Here is a 16,625-nt window from a genome sequence, read left to right as displayed (position 1 = left end):
CTACTTTATTTACTTAAATGATAATATAGTTTTAAATTTTATAGACATTAACAATAATTAGGATAATGTAATTACTTAAAATATATTTTATTATTAAAAACTAAGGTATTATATTGTACACAAGGTAATATTATTAATTTCATTTATATAGTAGAAATACTTTAATATTAAATTTTAAATAATAAATATAAATAAAATTTTCTTTTTTATTAATTGATAAATTATTTCAAAGTAATTAAATTATAGATATTTTATATTTCAATTTTGTAATATTATACAATTTCTAAAATATTTATAAACTTTATTTAATCAACTTTTAATTATTTTAAATGTTATTATTTATATATAATTATATTTATTTTAAAATAATTATATTGTTTTTATATTCTCCAAAAGAATTCGTTAGTTTTTAAAAATATAAAATATTTGACAATAGTATTGAGACAAATGATTAAATAATATATATTTAAATTTATCAACATTTTATAATTTAAAAAAAAATTATTTATAAATGTCTGAATATTGTTTATATTCATTAAATTAAAATATTTATTAAGATTTAAAGAAAAAATAGTGGTAATTTTAGAAAATATATATTGCTTATTGAATGTATTAAATTCTCTAATCAAAAAGTTAAATTGAATTACTTTATAAGTTATCATATCATATTTACTATTCTGTAGTGAAGATATTAATATATTAATTAATTGAAACAATTGAAAAGTCCTAAGATATATCTTAATAAGTAAAGAAGAAAAATCCCCAACTTCTTTTTTTCTTACAATATTAAATATAGTTATATATTAATTTTCCTATTAATATAATATTTACAAAGTAGTATCTATTGATGTAATATCTGCAAAAGGAGTATCTATTGATGTAATATCTGCAAAAGGAGTATCTATTGATGTAATATCTGCAAAAGGAGTATCTATTGATGTAATATCTGCAAAAGGAGTATCCATTGATGTAATATCTGCCAAAGGAGTATCTATTGATGTAACACCACCAAGTGGTGTTTGTATTGAATTATAATCCATAAATGGAGTATCTACAGAAACAATGTTGCTAAATGGTCCAGAGAAATCACCAATGCCAATATAAGGTGAATAAAATCCTTGTATTGGGTATTGAAATCCAACATCAAAAAATGTTGATGTAAAAAATGGATCATAAGAAAAACTTAGAGGGCTAGAGAATAAACTAATATCAATATTAAAGTAGTTTGAGCCGAATAAATAAAATGCTGAACCAGGATTAAATAAAAATGGTTGAAAATAACTATTTCCAAAATATAAATTCACATCATAGAAATCTGGACCAAAATATGGGAAAAGTGGGGTATATGGAATAAATGATCCTATTGGAATTGGAACTGGGATAGGACGAAAGAATGGAACTTCAACATTGTTTATAACTATTGTTGTTGTTCCTATTGGTCCATTTCTTCTGATTCTTGGCATTGTACGTACTTGATATCCAAAAGTATCTTCTAAATAATTTATTACAGATTTTATATATTGAATTCTTTGTTTAAATGTTCTATATTGGAATTCATTAAAGGATCCAGATGTAATTCCAAAGCTTCCTAACTGTTCTAATTGGAAATTAAGATCATATAAATCTTTATTAGCTCTATTATATAAGCATTGAGCATCGTACAGGTCCGATACTTGAGGATATGGGGAAAATGGTGGAATTCTTTGTAAATAATCCTTTGGAATTGAGTTTTGTTGAGGTTGATGTTGTTGTTGATATTGTTGAGGTTGATATTGTTGAGGTTGATATTGTTGAGGTTGATATTGTTGAGGTTGATATTGTTGAGGTTGATATTGTTGAGGTTGATATTGTTGAGGTTGATATTGAGGTCGATATTGTTGTGGTATATTTTGTTGAGGTATTGCATCAATAGTAGTAACTTCTTGTTCTTCTTTTCTTGTAGAAGGCTCATCCACTGCTACTTCTTTAATAAGATATTTACCAGATCCATCAGGGCAAATCATCACATTTCTGCCATCTGGAAGCTGTAAAACAGATGTTGGATGCATGGTCATGGTCATATTCCCTTCACTTAATTCTCCTAATTTCATATTTAGAAGGCTTGGCTGAGTATACCCAGTTAATTCTAACCTATTATAATAAAAAATAAATATATTTAATATAAGTAACCCAAGAAAGTACATCTCCTTAGATTATAAGGTTATATTTCCATTATGTTACATCCTTATATTACGTAATTTTATAAAAGCACGGATAATGGCGCTTGATGTATGGTACCGAAGTTTAAAATATTTGGGTAATTTACTGAGTAATCATCTATCATCTATAAACCCCAGTAATTTAGATAAAATCATAATACAAACCTAACAGATCCATAATATATACATGTAAATTCCTTTTTATTTAATTTCAGACTATTTTTATTCAAAAAAAAAAAAAAAAGACATTAAGTGAACATATCAATTATTATTTATTTGTTCTCTCTTTTCTCTTCTCTCTTGATGGCATAAAATTATCCGAGGGAAGAGAATCTATACTATTATAATTTTAGCAAATATTTATATAGCTTTACATAGGACTTATTATAGAGAAGATAAATATTGACAAAGGGATGGATTAGAAAATCAGACCTAATTTAATAAATTATCAAAAATGGTGTTGGCGCCTTTTGGCGATTTAGAGACGTGAATATTAATTTGGCCAATACATAAAAGTATCAGACATTGACTCTCCTGATTAAGTGAACTGAAGGAACCAACTTTTTTTTTGTTTATTATGTCAAGTGACTATTTGTTAAAACAAGATCCAGATAATTTGGATTTGACAAAACTGACACCTATAACTCCTGAGGTAATATCAAGACAAGCAACAATTAATTTGGGTACAATAGGTCATGTTGCTCATGGTAAATCTACTGTTGTAAGAGCTATTTCTGGTGTACAAACAGTTAGATTTAAAGATGAAAAAGAGAGGAATATTACTATTAAATTAGGTTATGCCAATGCAAAGATCTATAAATGTAGTAATCCTGATTGTCCACCACCTCAATGTTATCGTAGTTATGGATCAAGTAAAGAGGATGAACCTATTTGTGAAGTATCAGGATGTAATCATAAAATGAAGCTAATGCGACATGTATCATTTGTAGACTGTCCTGGCCATGATATTCTTATGTCTACAATGCTTAATGGAGCTGCAGTAATGGATGCAGCTCTATTATTAGTTGCTGGTAATGAATCATGTCCACAGCCACAAACATCTGAACATCTAGCAGCAGTTGAAATAATGAAGTTAAGACATATAATTATATTACAAAATAAAGTTGAATTAATAAAGGAGGCTCAAGCAATAGAACAGCATAAACAAATTAAAGATTTTGTAGCTGGTACATCCGCTCAAGATGCTGCAATTATACCAATATCTGCTGTATTAAAATTTAATATTGATGTATTGTGTGAATATATATGTACTCAGATACCAATTCCAATTCGTGATTTTACATCATCACCAAGAATGATAGTAATCAGATCATTTGATGTAAATAAACCAGGTGAAGATGCAAAAAGTATGCGTGGTGGTGTTGCTGGAGGATCAATTATTAGAGGTGTCTTAAAGTTAGGAGATGAAATTGAGGTAAGGCCTGGTATATATAATAAAAATTCAGAAGGAGCATTTGTATGTCGTCCAATAAGATCAAGAATAGTATCTCTATTTGCCGAACATAATGATTTACAATATGCTGTATCTGGTGGTTTAATTGGAGTTGGTACTAAAATAGATCCAACTCTAACTAGAGCAAATAGATTATCTGGTCAAGTCCTTGGGCACCCAGGTCATTTACCTGACATATTTGATTCTATAAATATTACATTATATAGGATGAGGAGATTATTAGGGGTTAGATCTCATGATGGATCAAAGGCACAAGCTAAAGTATCTAAGTTAAGAGAGGGTGAATTACTTATGGTTAATATTGGTTCTACCACGACAGGTGGTAGAGTTGCCAAAATTAGAGATGATAGTGCTACATTTCAATTATCATCACCTGTATGTTGTAGTGTTGGTGATAAATTGGCTATTTCAAGGAGAGTAGACAAACATTGGAGATTAATTGGTTTTGGGGACATATTATCAGGTACAACAGTACAATGTATTGAGGGTTGGTAAATATTTACTTTAAATTATTAATAACAAATTGTACATTACATAGATCACTTAATGAATTTTTTTTTTCAAACTATTTTACCTTATTAAGGATTTTTTTTCTACAAATATTATTAAAATATTTCTATATTCACAATTTTTAATTATCTAGTTTAAGAATATTATTAATAAGGTATTACAAACCTATAATTATTTAGGAAACTAGTTTATAGAAGTTAAAGTGTTTTTAATAATTGTGAGTTTGTATTTCCAAAATTGGTTAATCTTGTTTTTTTTATTATTATTTATTTATTAATGAAATTACAATTAATCTTCAATTTAAATGAATCAGAAGAAAGATTTCTTCCTTTTTTTTATGTGAATATATTCATTAATTTATGATTAGAAATTCCAAATAATTATACTTGGTAATAGTAAAGATTTTCAATTATTAAATATAACTAATGTTAATATTGTATAATTTATGCTATTAATAAAAATCAGTATAGTTGAAATATGGATAATATTTTTAACTTTTTTTATTTTATATAGTTGAATATTTAAGGAACTTTAAATAATTATTATTAATTTAGATTATTATTTATAAATAAAAAAAAAAATCTAAATATATAAGCTAAATATGAAGTTTTATATTATAACTTTTTTATTATGAAATACAAAACTATAGAAATTAAAGTCAAGAATAAAATAAAATGACTTTTTTATTTAAGGGGAATAGTATTCTTTTTCTTTAAAAAAAAAAATTAGAATTAAATGATTCAATACAAATATTAAATTTATTTAGATCTTAAAGTAACTAATTTTTAGAACAAATAATTTATATTTTTATAACTTCAAATGTTCACTTTTTAAAATATCACCTTACAGATAATATTATTTAGAACTTAATATTTGAGTTAATGATTATAACAATTACTAATTATTTGAAGTATAAATTAATTAAAAAATAGTTAATATATATATCTCAATAAGATAATGATGCTTTATTTTATTAAAAGAATTATTATAAAAGAAAGGAAATTTATACATATTATATATTAAAATAAAATAATATTCCAACATCTCATATTTTAGTAATCTTATACTTTATATATTATAATATCATAAGTTTTTCTGTATTAATGTTTCCTTTTATCTTCAAAAGAAAAAAAAAAAAAAAAGAAAAATATTTATGTAGCTAACAAATATATCTGTAAAGTGAACTAAATTAATTTAAGAATAGGTTTAGATGAAATATAAATATTCCATTATCACTTCTAGTTCCCAAATTAAAGATTATTAGAGAATTTCATAATATTCTCAAATACTTAACTATATACAGTATACAAGTCTTAATAAAATTTAAGCTTGAATAGCTAATAAAGTCTTGTTTATTTAAAGTAGAAAGTAAGGTCAATTTATTACTCAATATAATATTAAATTATATATTAAAACATGATCTCTTAATATAATTAATAATTTAAAGTTGAGTATCTTGAGGATAAAAATAATTCAAGTAGTTCTTTCAGAATAAATATCTATAGTAAGTGCAGAATTCAACCTATTTCTAAAAATTAAGCTTTTTTCTGAGTCTTCATTTATACCAAAACTAAGACTAGATGATTTATGGAGTTGATATATATCTAGTGAATAGCTAGCAGTAAATGTCATCATTGTAGTAAATATTATAAGCTGAGATATACTTCCTATAGACATCCTCAAATAAAACACCCAATCCTGTTCAATAATATCTGAAAAATCATTTAAAAGAGAACTTGCATCCCAGTAATTTGTTTGAAAATATTGATTAGTTGTACTTGGAAAATCACAATAATATACTATTATAAATATAAATACAAAACGTGCAAAAGCTACAATGACCATTACTGAACAACAGTAAATCTTAATTAACTTTGAAGTCAAAGTTATAACAGGTCTTTTGTAAACTATTACATATATTGATATTATTAAACAGTGAAAAAATCCAAATATATTGAAAAATAAACTAGGAGAAACAAAAAATATAGTATCAATATATTCAATTATGAATTTCATTGTATATTTAGTAGACTTTGAAGCAAATAATCTCTTAAAATTTAATCCAAATGGAAAGAAAATAGATAAAAATGCAAATAATACCGAAATAGTTAAACATATGAATGCTATTTTCAGCATAATTGTTGCAATTGTTCGGTGTAAAACTCCCTGTTTCGCTACAATAGAATTCTTACCATTTGTTAAATTACATTCATTAACTTGTTCAATTTTATTATAGATATAGTCATTTGATATAAATGGATCATTTACTGATAAATTATCTTCCAGATTATCTTGGTAATCATCTAAACTTTCCAAATCACCTTGGTATTCTTTTATCTTCCCTGAGTCCTTATTATTATAAAGGCTCTCAATATCTTTAGGTAACCATACTTCAAGTGGTTGTGGTAAATGGTAATATAATAAATGATACAACATAGGAATAGAAGATACAAATAATAACCACCCAATTAAATATCCAAATACAAAGATTGACCTTTCTGGGTAGTAGATAGTTAAGAAATGTATATATGGAATAAATATACCTCTATATGGTAAATGAGATAGCTTATTAGCTAATATATGACATAATATTAGTGTTAAAATACTTTGGATACTTGCAATTAAAGGTAGCATATATGTATAAGGACAATCTAAAAGTATACGAGAAAATCGAATACATTCCCTAGGTGTCGAAAAGTTCCAACAACACCTTCTTGTATTATAGTACATCTGAAGAAGTAGAATCTGAGTTCTTGATAAGCGTGCATCTTTAGCACCTCCTTTTAGGCCATACCTATCGCCATGGTTCATAATTTTTAAGTCAACTAACTTCTTAATAGTTGCATAAAAGTCTAATTATTCCAAATTTGAGTTTACAGGTATCTCTCCAATTTCAAACTTTTTTTTTTTTTTTTTTTTTCTCTCTCTTAATATTTTATTTCTTCCATCTCGAAGCAAATCGTATACTAATCGAATATAATTACCGCCTATTAGAAATAACTTCCCGCCTCCAGTAGTTTAATATTTTAAAATATTATCTGTATCCCAGTAACCCGGTAACTAGTTAAAGATTTTCACTTATTTTATTTTGTTTTATTTTTTGGAAATATTATATATAGTAAAAATAAAAACATATGAATTCTTATTAAATTCTAATTTAGCTATAATCAATACTTGCTAATTATTACATTTAGGAATATTGTATTCGAACTAATATCTTAGATATGACTTGAAATTGAAAACTTTTAGAAATATTACAGTTAATATAAAGATAAATAATAATTTAAATAACATCTACTTAAATTAGTATAAATCTTAATATATTAGCGCATTACATAATTATGTATAAGTAGGATTACTTATGAATTCTAAATTCTGATTGAATATTATATATACCAACAGATTCATTAGCTTCTTCATCAAACTCACACCATTCATTTTCTTGTAAATCTATATTAATAAAAGATTTACCTGATATACAATTTACATTATAACCAAATGTTGGATTCCATCTTGTTGGATTCAATCCACGACATTCAAATGCTATAATAGGGACAAAATTACCATTATCTGTATTACAATATTTCATCTTTGTAATATCTTTAAGTTCAATAACTCGAATAGTAGAATGTCGTTTATCCCCATCCCATTTCATTACATAATTAGCTGTTCCCCTACTATTTTCTATTGGTATCTCTTCATTAGGATCTATAGTTATTCTACTCTTAGTTAAAGGGCCTGCACTTTGTTCTATGTCTATACACCAAATATAATTAAGAGGAAATATAATTTCATTAATACCATCAATATCAGCCTTTATATATAATATAAATATTGTCATCTTCTTTTTAATTAAATTTAAGTTCTTAATATATAAATTAAAATCTAATTCTTATTAGTAATCCCGCTGTGAAAATAAATCATTTTAAAATATAAGAATTATATATTATTTAGTAATAGATCAAATTATAAATATTTTATATATTATTTTGTTATTTAAGATGTATATAGAAGTATGTGTTAATTGGTCTAATAATATTGAGAAATGTATTGAATTAATTAAAACTTCATATAGATTGGGATATTCAGGTATTGCTTTTAATCATTCAGTTAATTTATCTGAAAAATGTAATAATCTTAAATCTAATAAAAAACAAGTGAGTAATTTACTTACATTATTAGTTAAGGAAGGTCATTATTGTCCAATACAATATATTTATTTAAATCCTAATGAATTATCATCTACTGGTATCCATAATAAAAGATTCTTTCCAAAAAATCAATTTGTATCTTTAAATCTTTCTTGTCATAATATTAATATAAATAAAAAATATCAAAGTGAAGATGATATATCAAGTGAATTCTTACAACTTAGAAGATTAACTATAATATTTGATAATAATGATGTAATTCCTTATATTAATGCTTTATGTAAGGGATCTTGCAATGAAGCCACTGATGGATGGAGTAAAACATTATTTTCAGATATATATCAACAAAATTATGATTTAATTGCTTTAAGACCAACTACTCAAGCAACATTTATAAGTGCAATTTCCTCATCTGATTGTGATATTATTAGTTTAGATTTATGTTCTAATCCTCGTTTACCATTTGTTATGAGGAGAGCTCAATTAAATTTAGCTATATCCCGTGGTATTTTTTTTGAAATAGATGTTGGTCCAGCCTTATCTAATACAAATTATAGAAAGAATTTATGTTGTAATCTTTTGAATTTTGCAAGATATATCCCAACCAAACATATATTAATTACATCAAGTTCATCTAATATAATGGATTTGAGAGGGCCATTAGACTTGTCAAATCTTGCTTCTACATTATTATCTATGGATTTAGATAGAAAACCAATTATGAATCCATCTGATTTTCTTGTAGATAATGTGATAAGAGCTCTTTTAAAAGGTACTAATCGTAAAACATATGCATCTGTTCTTTTATTAGAGCCTAATAATTAGAATAATTAAGATTTGATATATATATTGATTAATTTAAGTTAGATAGATATTATTAATTTATAGAGTGTTCTAAATATTTTTTTTATTAGTTACTATAGGAATATTCTGGAATTAAAATACTATTAAGAAATCTAATTTTAGATTTAAGAATAAATTATTGCATTTACCGCCTAAAAAATATTTTATTATACTAAATGAATTATAAATAATTTATAGATATAATCACCTTGTTTTTTTAAATTAACAGAATTTTATGTTTTAAGATTTGCATAATTATCATTAATTAATAAAATTAGAATATTTATAGCTATTTATGAATTGTTTGGATTATTTTTTTAACTAGAAGAAATTGATAAAGGTACCGATACAAATACCCGCTTTTTTCTTTTTTTTATTTAAATTTTATCTGACAAAAGTATCTAAAATTTTTTTTATAATCAGAAATTACATTGATTTTACATTGTGATGGCTAAAAAAATATTTGAGATTACCTCTGCAGTTAGAAATTTGTTATTTTATATTTAAGCTTGAACTTTTGTTTTTTTGAAGATAAAAATTATAATCTTACAAAGTTTATTTCCTGATAATATTAATTATTTATATTGGAAATTAATATTTACATTAGATTCTTATATATAATGAATTATAATGGGGAGTTACAGAGAAATTTTACACTATCCGATTCAAATTCTTCAGTAAACTCTTCAGATTCATTTCACTCTACAATCAGTAGTAAATGTGAACGCATAGAAGATACTCAGAAAGATTTAAGATTATTTCCTAATTTATCTATATTAAGGAATCTTCGATCTCGTATTAATTATTTAAAGTTAAAGATGGGAGTCAAAATAAATAGAATGATAAAATTAGTAGTTAATGAAAATTATGGAATGTTTAGGAGATTTGCAAAAGTAGATATAGAAGATTTTAATGAAGATAATAGAGTATCTATTTCTGAGGATAAAGTGATACAAAATAATGAAGATAAAATAAATAGTAATTTAACAGATTTTTTAACAAATGATAATAATTTCAATGATAATAAAGTAATATATAAACAAAATATTGATAATAATGAGGATATATCTCAATATATACCATTAATTAGTAAAGATACTGATTCTAATTTATTGAGAGATATTCATCCATTATTATCTAATAATACTTCCTTATATATAAATATTGAGAATTTTTTAAAGGAACGTTTTGATAAATTTGAAAATAGACGTATAGAATTCAATGATTTCTTAAGATGTAATAAACAAGATAATTTAGATAAATTTGATTGGTTAAATTTAAAACGTAAGAAATATAGAGAATTTGCATCTTCTTTAAGTGAAGTAAGCTTAGATTGTCTATTAACTAATCCAATAGAATCTAATTGTCAGTTAGTACATAATAAAGAAGGTGTTAGAGTATGGAAGAAAGAGTATGGAGCTGGACGTTTATTATTAAGGACAGAATTTATAGTACCTATAAATCCGAAAGATTATGTTGCATTTTCTTCTAACAGTAATCAAAGAAAAATATATGATAGCAATACATCTGATATAAGAAATTTGGAAAATATTGAGTCTGGTTTAGATATAATTTATGTTGCTTCAAAACGAATTGGTACAATATATCCTAGGGATTTAGTAAATATAAGATTTATACATGCATTAGATGCTAGAAAAGATCTTAGTGTAATATTTAAGGATGATGCAGATAAACTAGGTAAAGACTCTAGCAATTTACTTTGGGCATCATGCACTTGTTCAGTAGATCATCCAGATATTCCAGAGAAACCAGGACTTGTTCGTATGGATTCAAGAATTGGAAGTTATATAGCAGTTCCAATAAAAACTCCTTTTGGTCTATGGAGTAATATTGCAATGTTTAATGAAGGTAATCCAAAAGGTTGGATTCCATCATCTGTTACAAGATTATTAGCAGCTAAAATTATTCCTGGATCTATTGAGAAATTGTTGGCTACAATGTTTTCTTATTATGGAATAAGTCTTGATTCAGATAATAAATCATATTCTGGTTTTGCATATCGTAAACTTATATCATTATTCACATCTGAAATGAAGTTATATAATCAAGTATTTCGGAATATTGAAAATTCTGAATATTTGATTCAAAATAATGCCAATAATTTAGGTTTATTTAAGAGATGTGAAGTTAATAAGAATTTGAAAATTTTGCAATTAGAAGAAATTGAATATAAAAAACGAAATTCGGAAGAATATAGAAATTTATTATCAGATAATATGGAGACTAGAAAAGAATCACAAGAATATCAAATTAATAAATATAATAATGAATTACAGCTTAATTTGAATATATCTGATCATGAAGATAATACTAATTCAATATCTAGATCAAAATTTTTTGAGGAATATTTTTCTTATGATATATCAGAATTTTTGGATAAATTTTATAGTTTTAATTTATTGAGAAAGATGATTTTATCTACGTACTTAGTTAATAAATCTAGGACAAATAAACAAGATATGAAAGATTATTTGAATTCAATATCTAGTCCAAAAAGTGGAAATATGGAATTAAAAGGGTGTCTAGATAATTATAGGAATTTCTCAAGATGGAGATTACTTGATACTATTGACACAAAAAAAGTAACTCAAAATAAAAAATTTACTAATAGTATCAATTCTCCAGAAATTATAAGTTCTTCATCACCTATATTACCATTAACATTAGATATATCTGAAGTAAATTATGATACTTTGAAATTGTATATGGATGCCTCTACAATTGATCTTACTCCAATTTCAGAAAATAAACTTACTTTGGAAGAATCTATAGATATTGATAAGAGAAAAATTCCTTATGAGCAAGATAATATAGAGATTTTAGCTAAAAATAATTTATTAGAGAATATATCGACACTTTCAAGTCCTAAACAATTATATAGAAGAATTAGTCCATCATCGCCTATATTTGTACTAGCAGAAATATTTGATTTAAATGATAGTTACTTGATAGATCAAACTTTTTATCTTGATGGTTTAGATTCAGATATAGATCAAAGTTGATAAACTAAGTAATATTGTACATAGTATATGAAGTATATCTCTAAATAATTCTCTATTATCTTAAATAAAATAGATATTTAATAATATTATTTTCTTATATTTCGAAATATAACTTTAGCTAAGGTTTCTAGTATTATCTATAACCTAATTATGATATTTCAAATTTCTTTTTTAAAGGATATATTAATGTTAACACTATTACTTTATGTATTTTTTTAACAAATATATATAACTTTTTAGACCTTTATTAAAAAAAAAGTGATAGTTTTAAATCTTAGAGAGGAATTTTAAAGTTTTTTTATTAATATTTCAATAAGAGTTAATAGTAATGATTCCAAGAATGATTATGTAAATTATTTGAATTTTGACAATGATCACATTGCATATTAGTTGGATGAGTTGGACTAATAGTATTATTTTGTATTTGATGTTCTTGCATACAATTAGAATTCTGGATTGCACCTCCTGTATTATTAGATAATAAAGGAGTTGGGGTTATATTTATGTTTGAATCATGTACAAATTTATGAGATTTAAATGGATTAGAACTATTCATAGAAGCACCTTTACAACTAGTAGTTGTAGTTACAACAATCCCAGCAGGTATATTAATAAATTTAGACTGAGATCCATGATTCATTGACATTGGTGACATACAAATTGTAGGACCACTAGCTGGAGAATTAGGGAGTGTAATTATTCCAGAAGGTGACACAACTCCTGAACTATTGAAAAATCCATAAGGTACAATTGCTGAAGGTAGTTTTCTGGGTTCATGGATGCAAATTGAGTTGAGGTTAATATTGGACATTTCAATATCCTCATTAGATTTACATACTTTGTTTTCATTTATTTTGGATGATTCCTTTAAATATTTAATTTTTAGTTTGTGTAAAATTATGCTATAAACAAAAGCCAAGAAGCATAAGATAAATGATAAAGTTGCAATGACAATACTTTGAATATAAAAACGATACATTGAAGCACTTTCAGATACACAGAAAAATTCCACGGCTTTGCATAGATCATATGCAAATATTTCATCATTTGCTAAGGCATTAGAGCAATCATATGATACCACAGATTGTATTGGACAATCTGGTAACATTGTCATAATTCTTACTGAATAGAATTTACTTGATATAAATATTGATATTATACCACCAATAAAAGTAAATATCCCCATTACAACGAAGTACCAAGGTTGAATAAATTTATACTTTTTGCAAGCTGTACACATTGCAAAAATTAGTAAGTATACCCCAATAGTAATAAATGATATAAAACATAATATAGATACATTACGACTTACTAAACTTATTGGAGTAACTGCATGCCAAATTATAAATTCTCCATTTAAGCCTTTTAGTGTTCCTTCGATTATTTCCGAGTTATTATTTTCAAATATAAAAGTCTTATATTTCAAAGTATAAGAACAACCAAAAATTAAATATGCTAATGATACAAGCAAAGTTAAAAAACAAATAACACCTCTTAGAATATTATAAAGTGTATTATTTGGAATAATTGGATCTTTTATTTTGTTTTCATTTATTTTAACTTTTTCATTAGTTTCTTTATTAAATATTTTTTTCATGATCCACAATCAAACTTGTATTTAAGTACTAAAAAGTTGAACAATTAAATTAGGATATTTGATTAGCCAGTTTAGGTTAGGATCTGACCTATAGATCACTTAATTAAGAATATCTTCGAAAATCTTAAAAGAAACAAAATATTGTTATGGTGTGTAGCAAATAGTACAGTATACCGCTAAGATGCATCTGTGTTAAATTTGCAATATTGTAATATATCATTTAAGACACAAAGGCAGATAAGTAAGCGGTAAGTTATTTAAAAAATGTTTTGGCTGTCTTTTTAAGGGTCTCCGAATAGAAATATTTTGAGTCTCCTATTTTTTATTGAAAGAAAGAAGTAGCGCCTTTAGGGTTTTGAGGTATTACATTAGGGTTTTAATATTTAATAATAATTAGATTACTTAATCTAACAAATTAATCTATTAATTAATAGATGGTAGATTAGATATAGAAATTATAGAATAGTAGAAGATATTGATAATGGGTAAAATGGAAAAGAGAAATTCAAATAATAAGAATAAGGATAATACGAAATGTATACGAAAACCTAAAAGTTTTAGAGATTTGAATAAACCTGCTTTAAGTATTGGAACACTAGACTTTATAGAAAATGGGCTAAAGTTTAAATATATGGCCCCAATTCAGGAGGTCAGTATTCCTGAGATTTTAACAAATAAAGATGTAGCAGTAGAAGCTTGTACAGGCTCTGGTAAAACATTATGTTATTTAATCCCAGTAGTAGAGATTTTATTGAGATCAAGTATAACCAATTTAAGTATTCAATTTATTGTAGGATCAATTATTGTTGCACCTACTCGTGAATTAGCCCTTCAAATTAACGAAATACTTGATCATTTTTTAAGTTTTATAGAGAAATATGAAGGTAATAAATTAAAAAATATGTTATGTATAGGTGGTAAGGATATATCAGCTACTATGAAATATATAGATACTGTAAATAATATAGAAGTTGACAATAAAGATGTATATAGAACTAATAATAGTCAGCTAGTGTATCATATATTAGTAGGAACACCGGGAAGGTTGTTTCATATGTTTAATATATTAAATGATGGTAAAGATTGGTGTATTAAATCATCTCTTGAGATTTTTATTTTAGATGAGGCTGATAGACTACTAGATTTGGGTTTTGAGAAACATATTAATGTAATTTTACGTGCATTACCTAAACAAAGACGAACAGGTCTATTTTCAGCAACATTAACTTCTCAAGTTTGTAATCTTATAAAAACAGGTTTAAGAAATCCAAAATTTATAAAGGTATCTATGGGATTATCGGATTTTAATGGTAATGATGATAATAAAAAAAAGAATGAATATATTCAACACTCAAGAGATGTTAATATTCCATCAGGACTAGGATGTCATTATGTTGAACTTAGTATGACTGAAAAGAACGAATTTCTCTTATGGTTTATTAATGAATATCTATTTCCAAACAAATGTCTTGGTAAGAATAAAGGTACAAAGAGTATTATTTTTTTTTTGACATGTAGTTCTGTTGAATTTTATTATAAATATTTATCAAGTATATATCATGAGCATGATAATAAAGAGAAGATAGCAGAATTTAATACTTTGGGAAATTCAACATATATTACAAATACGAAAATTGGTGTATTATGTAAACTTCATGGGCAGATGTATCAAAAATCTCGTGAGACATCTTATAATAATTTTAAAAAGAGTAATTGTGGTATATTATTAGCTACAGATGTTGCAGCAAGAGGTATTGATATTCCAGATATAGAATGGATTATTCAATTCGATGCTCCTCAAGATCCATCATTCTATATTCATAGAATAGGAAGAACAGCTAGGGCAGGGAAAAGTGGTAAATCTATTATACTTTTACAAAAACATGAAGATTCTTTTATACCATATATTGAAAAGCAGACATGTCAAGCTTTAACTAAATTTAATTTCGAATTAAATAAATTAGATGAATCTTATAAATCTAATATCGTCTCACTTTGTAAATGTATTCAAATAAATGATGAAATTTTGAGTAAGGATGAATTTTTAAGAAATTATGAAGGTTTAAATTTGTATAGAGCTCAAACTCTAATGAGAAAGCTTGTAATAAGTGATCCAGCTACTTATATATTAGCAAAGAAAGCTTTTGTTGCATTTGTGAGGGCTTATAAAGAGCATCAATTGAAGTTTATCTTTCCTTTTAATATTTTATCTTTAGGTAATTTGGCATCTAGTTTTTCATTATTAAGAATTCCAAGAGTAAAGGAAATACTTGGTAAATCCTGTATTAAAGATGATTTTATAACTTATTCAGAAAATATACACCCAAATGATATTTTGAAAGGTAACCATTATTCAAATGAAGATTTAGAAGATAAAAAACAGATAAAATTAAAAGATAATACGAAAGATATAAATTCATCTAATAATAACTTCAAATCTAAAACAGCCTTAAATATTGAGAACAAGGTTAGAACAAGGACAGAAAAGAGAAATGCTAAAAGAAGAATGGAAATGAACGAATGGGAAGATTTACAATATGAAGAGAAATTAACTAAGAAATTAAGACAAGGTAAGATAACATTAGAAAACTATAATAAACAATTAAAATCCTATAGAAAAAGTAATATGAATAATGAAGATTCTTATACAGATGATGATTTAGGTTATTCATCAAACAGTTGTAATGAATTAAGTGATGAAGAAATAATATATTCAAATAATGGAAAATCAAATTTAAATATTAAGGTATATCCTAATGTTCTTACTAAAAAGATTCCAAAGTGGGTATATAGTAAGAGCAAATCTAAAAAGAAAAGATAAGTCATATT

The 16,625-nt window shown here is 25.0% G+C and overlaps 8 protein-coding genes across 8 annotated transcripts, besides 32 other annotated features; 4 read left to right on the top strand and 4 right to left on the bottom strand.

The window, feature by feature from the left end:
• Positions 1 to 4: 4 nt before the first annotated feature.
• Positions 5 to 100: a sequence feature (AT_rich).
• A 25-nt stretch (positions 101 to 125) lies between these two features.
• Positions 126 to 387: a sequence feature (AT_rich).
• A 19-nt stretch (positions 388 to 406) lies between these two features.
• Positions 407 to 428: a sequence feature (AT_rich).
• A 22-nt stretch (positions 429 to 450) lies between these two features.
• Positions 451 to 573: a sequence feature (AT_rich).
• Positions 574 to 688: 115 nt separating this feature from the next.
• Positions 689 to 709: a sequence feature (AT_rich).
• Positions 710 to 782: 73 nt separating this feature from the next.
• Positions 783 to 830: a sequence feature (AT_rich).
• Positions 828 to 2,090, bottom strand: CMU_043320 (uncharacterized protein; the record flags this gene model as incomplete). The annotated part of the gene is made up of 1 exon (XM_002139571.1): positions 828 to 2,090. One exon carries the CDS (start codon positions 2,088 to 2,090, stop codon positions 828 to 830), a length of 1,263 nt encoding a protein of 420 aa, XP_002139607.1.
• Positions 1,731 to 1,853: a microsatellite.
• A 41-nt stretch (positions 2,091 to 2,131) lies between the features above and the next one.
• Positions 2,132 to 2,164: a sequence feature (AT_rich).
• Positions 2,165 to 2,775: 611 nt separating this feature from the next.
• Positions 2,776 to 4,167, top strand: CMU_043310 (eukaryotic translation initiation factor 2, gamma subunit, putative; the record flags this gene model as incomplete). Its single annotated transcript, XM_002139570.1, has 1 exon — positions 2,776 to 4,167. One exon carries the CDS (start codon positions 2,776 to 2,778, stop codon positions 4,165 to 4,167), a length of 1,392 nt encoding a protein of 463 aa, XP_002139606.1.
• Positions 4,168 to 4,269: 102 nt separating this feature from the next.
• Positions 4,270 to 4,335: a sequence feature (AT_rich).
• Positions 4,336 to 4,432: 97 nt separating this feature from the next.
• Positions 4,433 to 4,475: a sequence feature (AT_rich).
• Positions 4,476 to 4,663: 188 nt separating this feature from the next.
• Positions 4,664 to 4,814: a sequence feature (AT_rich).
• A 79-nt stretch (positions 4,815 to 4,893) lies between these two features.
• Positions 4,894 to 4,995: a sequence feature (AT_rich).
• A 98-nt stretch (positions 4,996 to 5,093) lies between these two features.
• Positions 5,094 to 5,219: a sequence feature (AT_rich).
• An 84-nt stretch (positions 5,220 to 5,303) lies between these two features.
• Positions 5,304 to 5,330: a microsatellite.
• Positions 5,331 to 5,570: 240 nt separating this feature from the next.
• Positions 5,571 to 5,628: a sequence feature (AT_rich).
• A 27-nt stretch (positions 5,629 to 5,655) lies between these two features.
• Positions 5,656 to 6,993, bottom strand: CMU_043300 (uncharacterized protein; the record flags this gene model as incomplete). The annotated part of the gene is made up of 1 exon (XM_002139569.1): positions 5,656 to 6,993. One exon carries the CDS (start codon positions 6,991 to 6,993, stop codon positions 5,656 to 5,658), a length of 1,338 nt encoding a protein of 445 aa, XP_002139605.1.
• Positions 6,994 to 7,081: 88 nt separating this feature from the next.
• Positions 7,082 to 7,102: a microsatellite.
• A 97-nt stretch (positions 7,103 to 7,199) lies between these two features.
• Positions 7,200 to 7,220: a sequence feature (AT_rich).
• Positions 7,221 to 7,260: 40 nt separating this feature from the next.
• Positions 7,261 to 7,342: a sequence feature (AT_rich).
• A 100-nt stretch (positions 7,343 to 7,442) lies between these two features.
• Positions 7,443 to 7,473: a sequence feature (AT_rich).
• A 64-nt stretch (positions 7,474 to 7,537) lies between these two features.
• On the bottom strand, positions 7,538 to 8,023 carry CMU_043290 (uncharacterized protein; the record flags this gene model as incomplete). Its single annotated transcript, XM_002139568.1, has 1 exon — positions 7,538 to 8,023. The coding sequence occupies one exon, from the start codon at positions 8,021 to 8,023 to the stop codon at positions 7,538 to 7,540; it is 486 nt and encodes a 161-aa protein (XP_002139604.1).
• Positions 7,652 to 7,712: a repeat region.
• Positions 7,998 to 8,067: a sequence feature (AT_rich).
• Positions 8,068 to 8,094: 27 nt separating this feature from the next.
• Positions 8,095 to 8,182: a sequence feature (AT_rich).
• Position 8,183: 1 nt separating this feature from the next.
• CMU_043280 (RNase P subunit p30 family protein) lies at positions 8,184 to 9,158 on the top strand (the record flags this gene model as incomplete). The annotated part of the gene is made up of 1 exon (XM_002139567.1): positions 8,184 to 9,158. One exon carries the CDS (start codon positions 8,184 to 8,186, stop codon positions 9,156 to 9,158), a length of 975 nt encoding a protein of 324 aa, XP_002139603.1.
• Positions 8,491 to 8,516: a sequence feature (AT_rich).
• Positions 9,149 to 9,220: a sequence feature (AT_rich).
• Positions 9,221 to 9,329: 109 nt separating this feature from the next.
• Positions 9,330 to 9,381: a sequence feature (AT_rich).
• A 46-nt stretch (positions 9,382 to 9,427) lies between these two features.
• Positions 9,428 to 9,464: a sequence feature (AT_rich).
• Positions 9,465 to 9,543: 79 nt separating this feature from the next.
• Positions 9,544 to 9,564: a sequence feature (AT_rich).
• A 177-nt stretch (positions 9,565 to 9,741) lies between these two features.
• Positions 9,742 to 9,808: a sequence feature (AT_rich).
• On the top strand, positions 9,797 to 12,199 carry CMU_043270 (uncharacterized protein; the record flags this gene model as incomplete). The annotated part of the gene is made up of 1 exon (XM_002139566.1): positions 9,797 to 12,199. The coding sequence occupies one exon, from the start codon at positions 9,797 to 9,799 to the stop codon at positions 12,197 to 12,199; it is 2,403 nt and encodes an 800-aa protein (XP_002139602.1).
• Positions 10,178 to 10,241: a microsatellite.
• A 60-nt stretch (positions 12,200 to 12,259) lies between the features above and the next one.
• Positions 12,260 to 12,301: a sequence feature (AT_rich).
• A 217-nt stretch (positions 12,302 to 12,518) lies between these two features.
• CMU_043260 (uncharacterized protein) lies at positions 12,519 to 13,796 on the bottom strand (the record flags this gene model as incomplete). The annotated part of the gene is made up of 1 exon (XM_002139565.1): positions 12,519 to 13,796. The coding sequence occupies one exon, from the start codon at positions 13,794 to 13,796 to the stop codon at positions 12,519 to 12,521; it is 1,278 nt and encodes a 425-aa protein (XP_002139601.1).
• Positions 13,797 to 14,170: 374 nt separating this feature from the next.
• Positions 14,171 to 14,229: a sequence feature (AT_rich).
• A 57-nt stretch (positions 14,230 to 14,286) lies between these two features.
• CMU_043250 (DEAD/DEAH box helicase family protein) lies at positions 14,287 to 16,617 on the top strand (the record flags this gene model as incomplete). The annotated part of the gene is made up of 1 exon (XM_002139564.1): positions 14,287 to 16,617. One exon carries the CDS (start codon positions 14,287 to 14,289, stop codon positions 16,615 to 16,617), a length of 2,331 nt encoding a protein of 776 aa, XP_002139600.1.
• Positions 15,323 to 15,343: a sequence feature (AT_rich).
• Positions 16,618 to 16,625: the final 8 nt, after the last annotated feature.

Source organism: Cryptosporidium muris, genomic scaffold (genome assembly GCF_000006515.1).
Source record: "Cryptosporidium muris RN66 scf_1106632373453 genomic scaffold, whole genome shotgun sequence".
Taxonomy (NCBI): Eukaryota; Apicomplexa; class Conoidasida; order Eucoccidiorida; family Cryptosporidiidae; genus Cryptosporidium; species Cryptosporidium muris.
The sequence above is the reverse complement of the archived record's forward strand: the minus strand, read 5'-3'. Positions and strand labels throughout refer to the sequence as shown.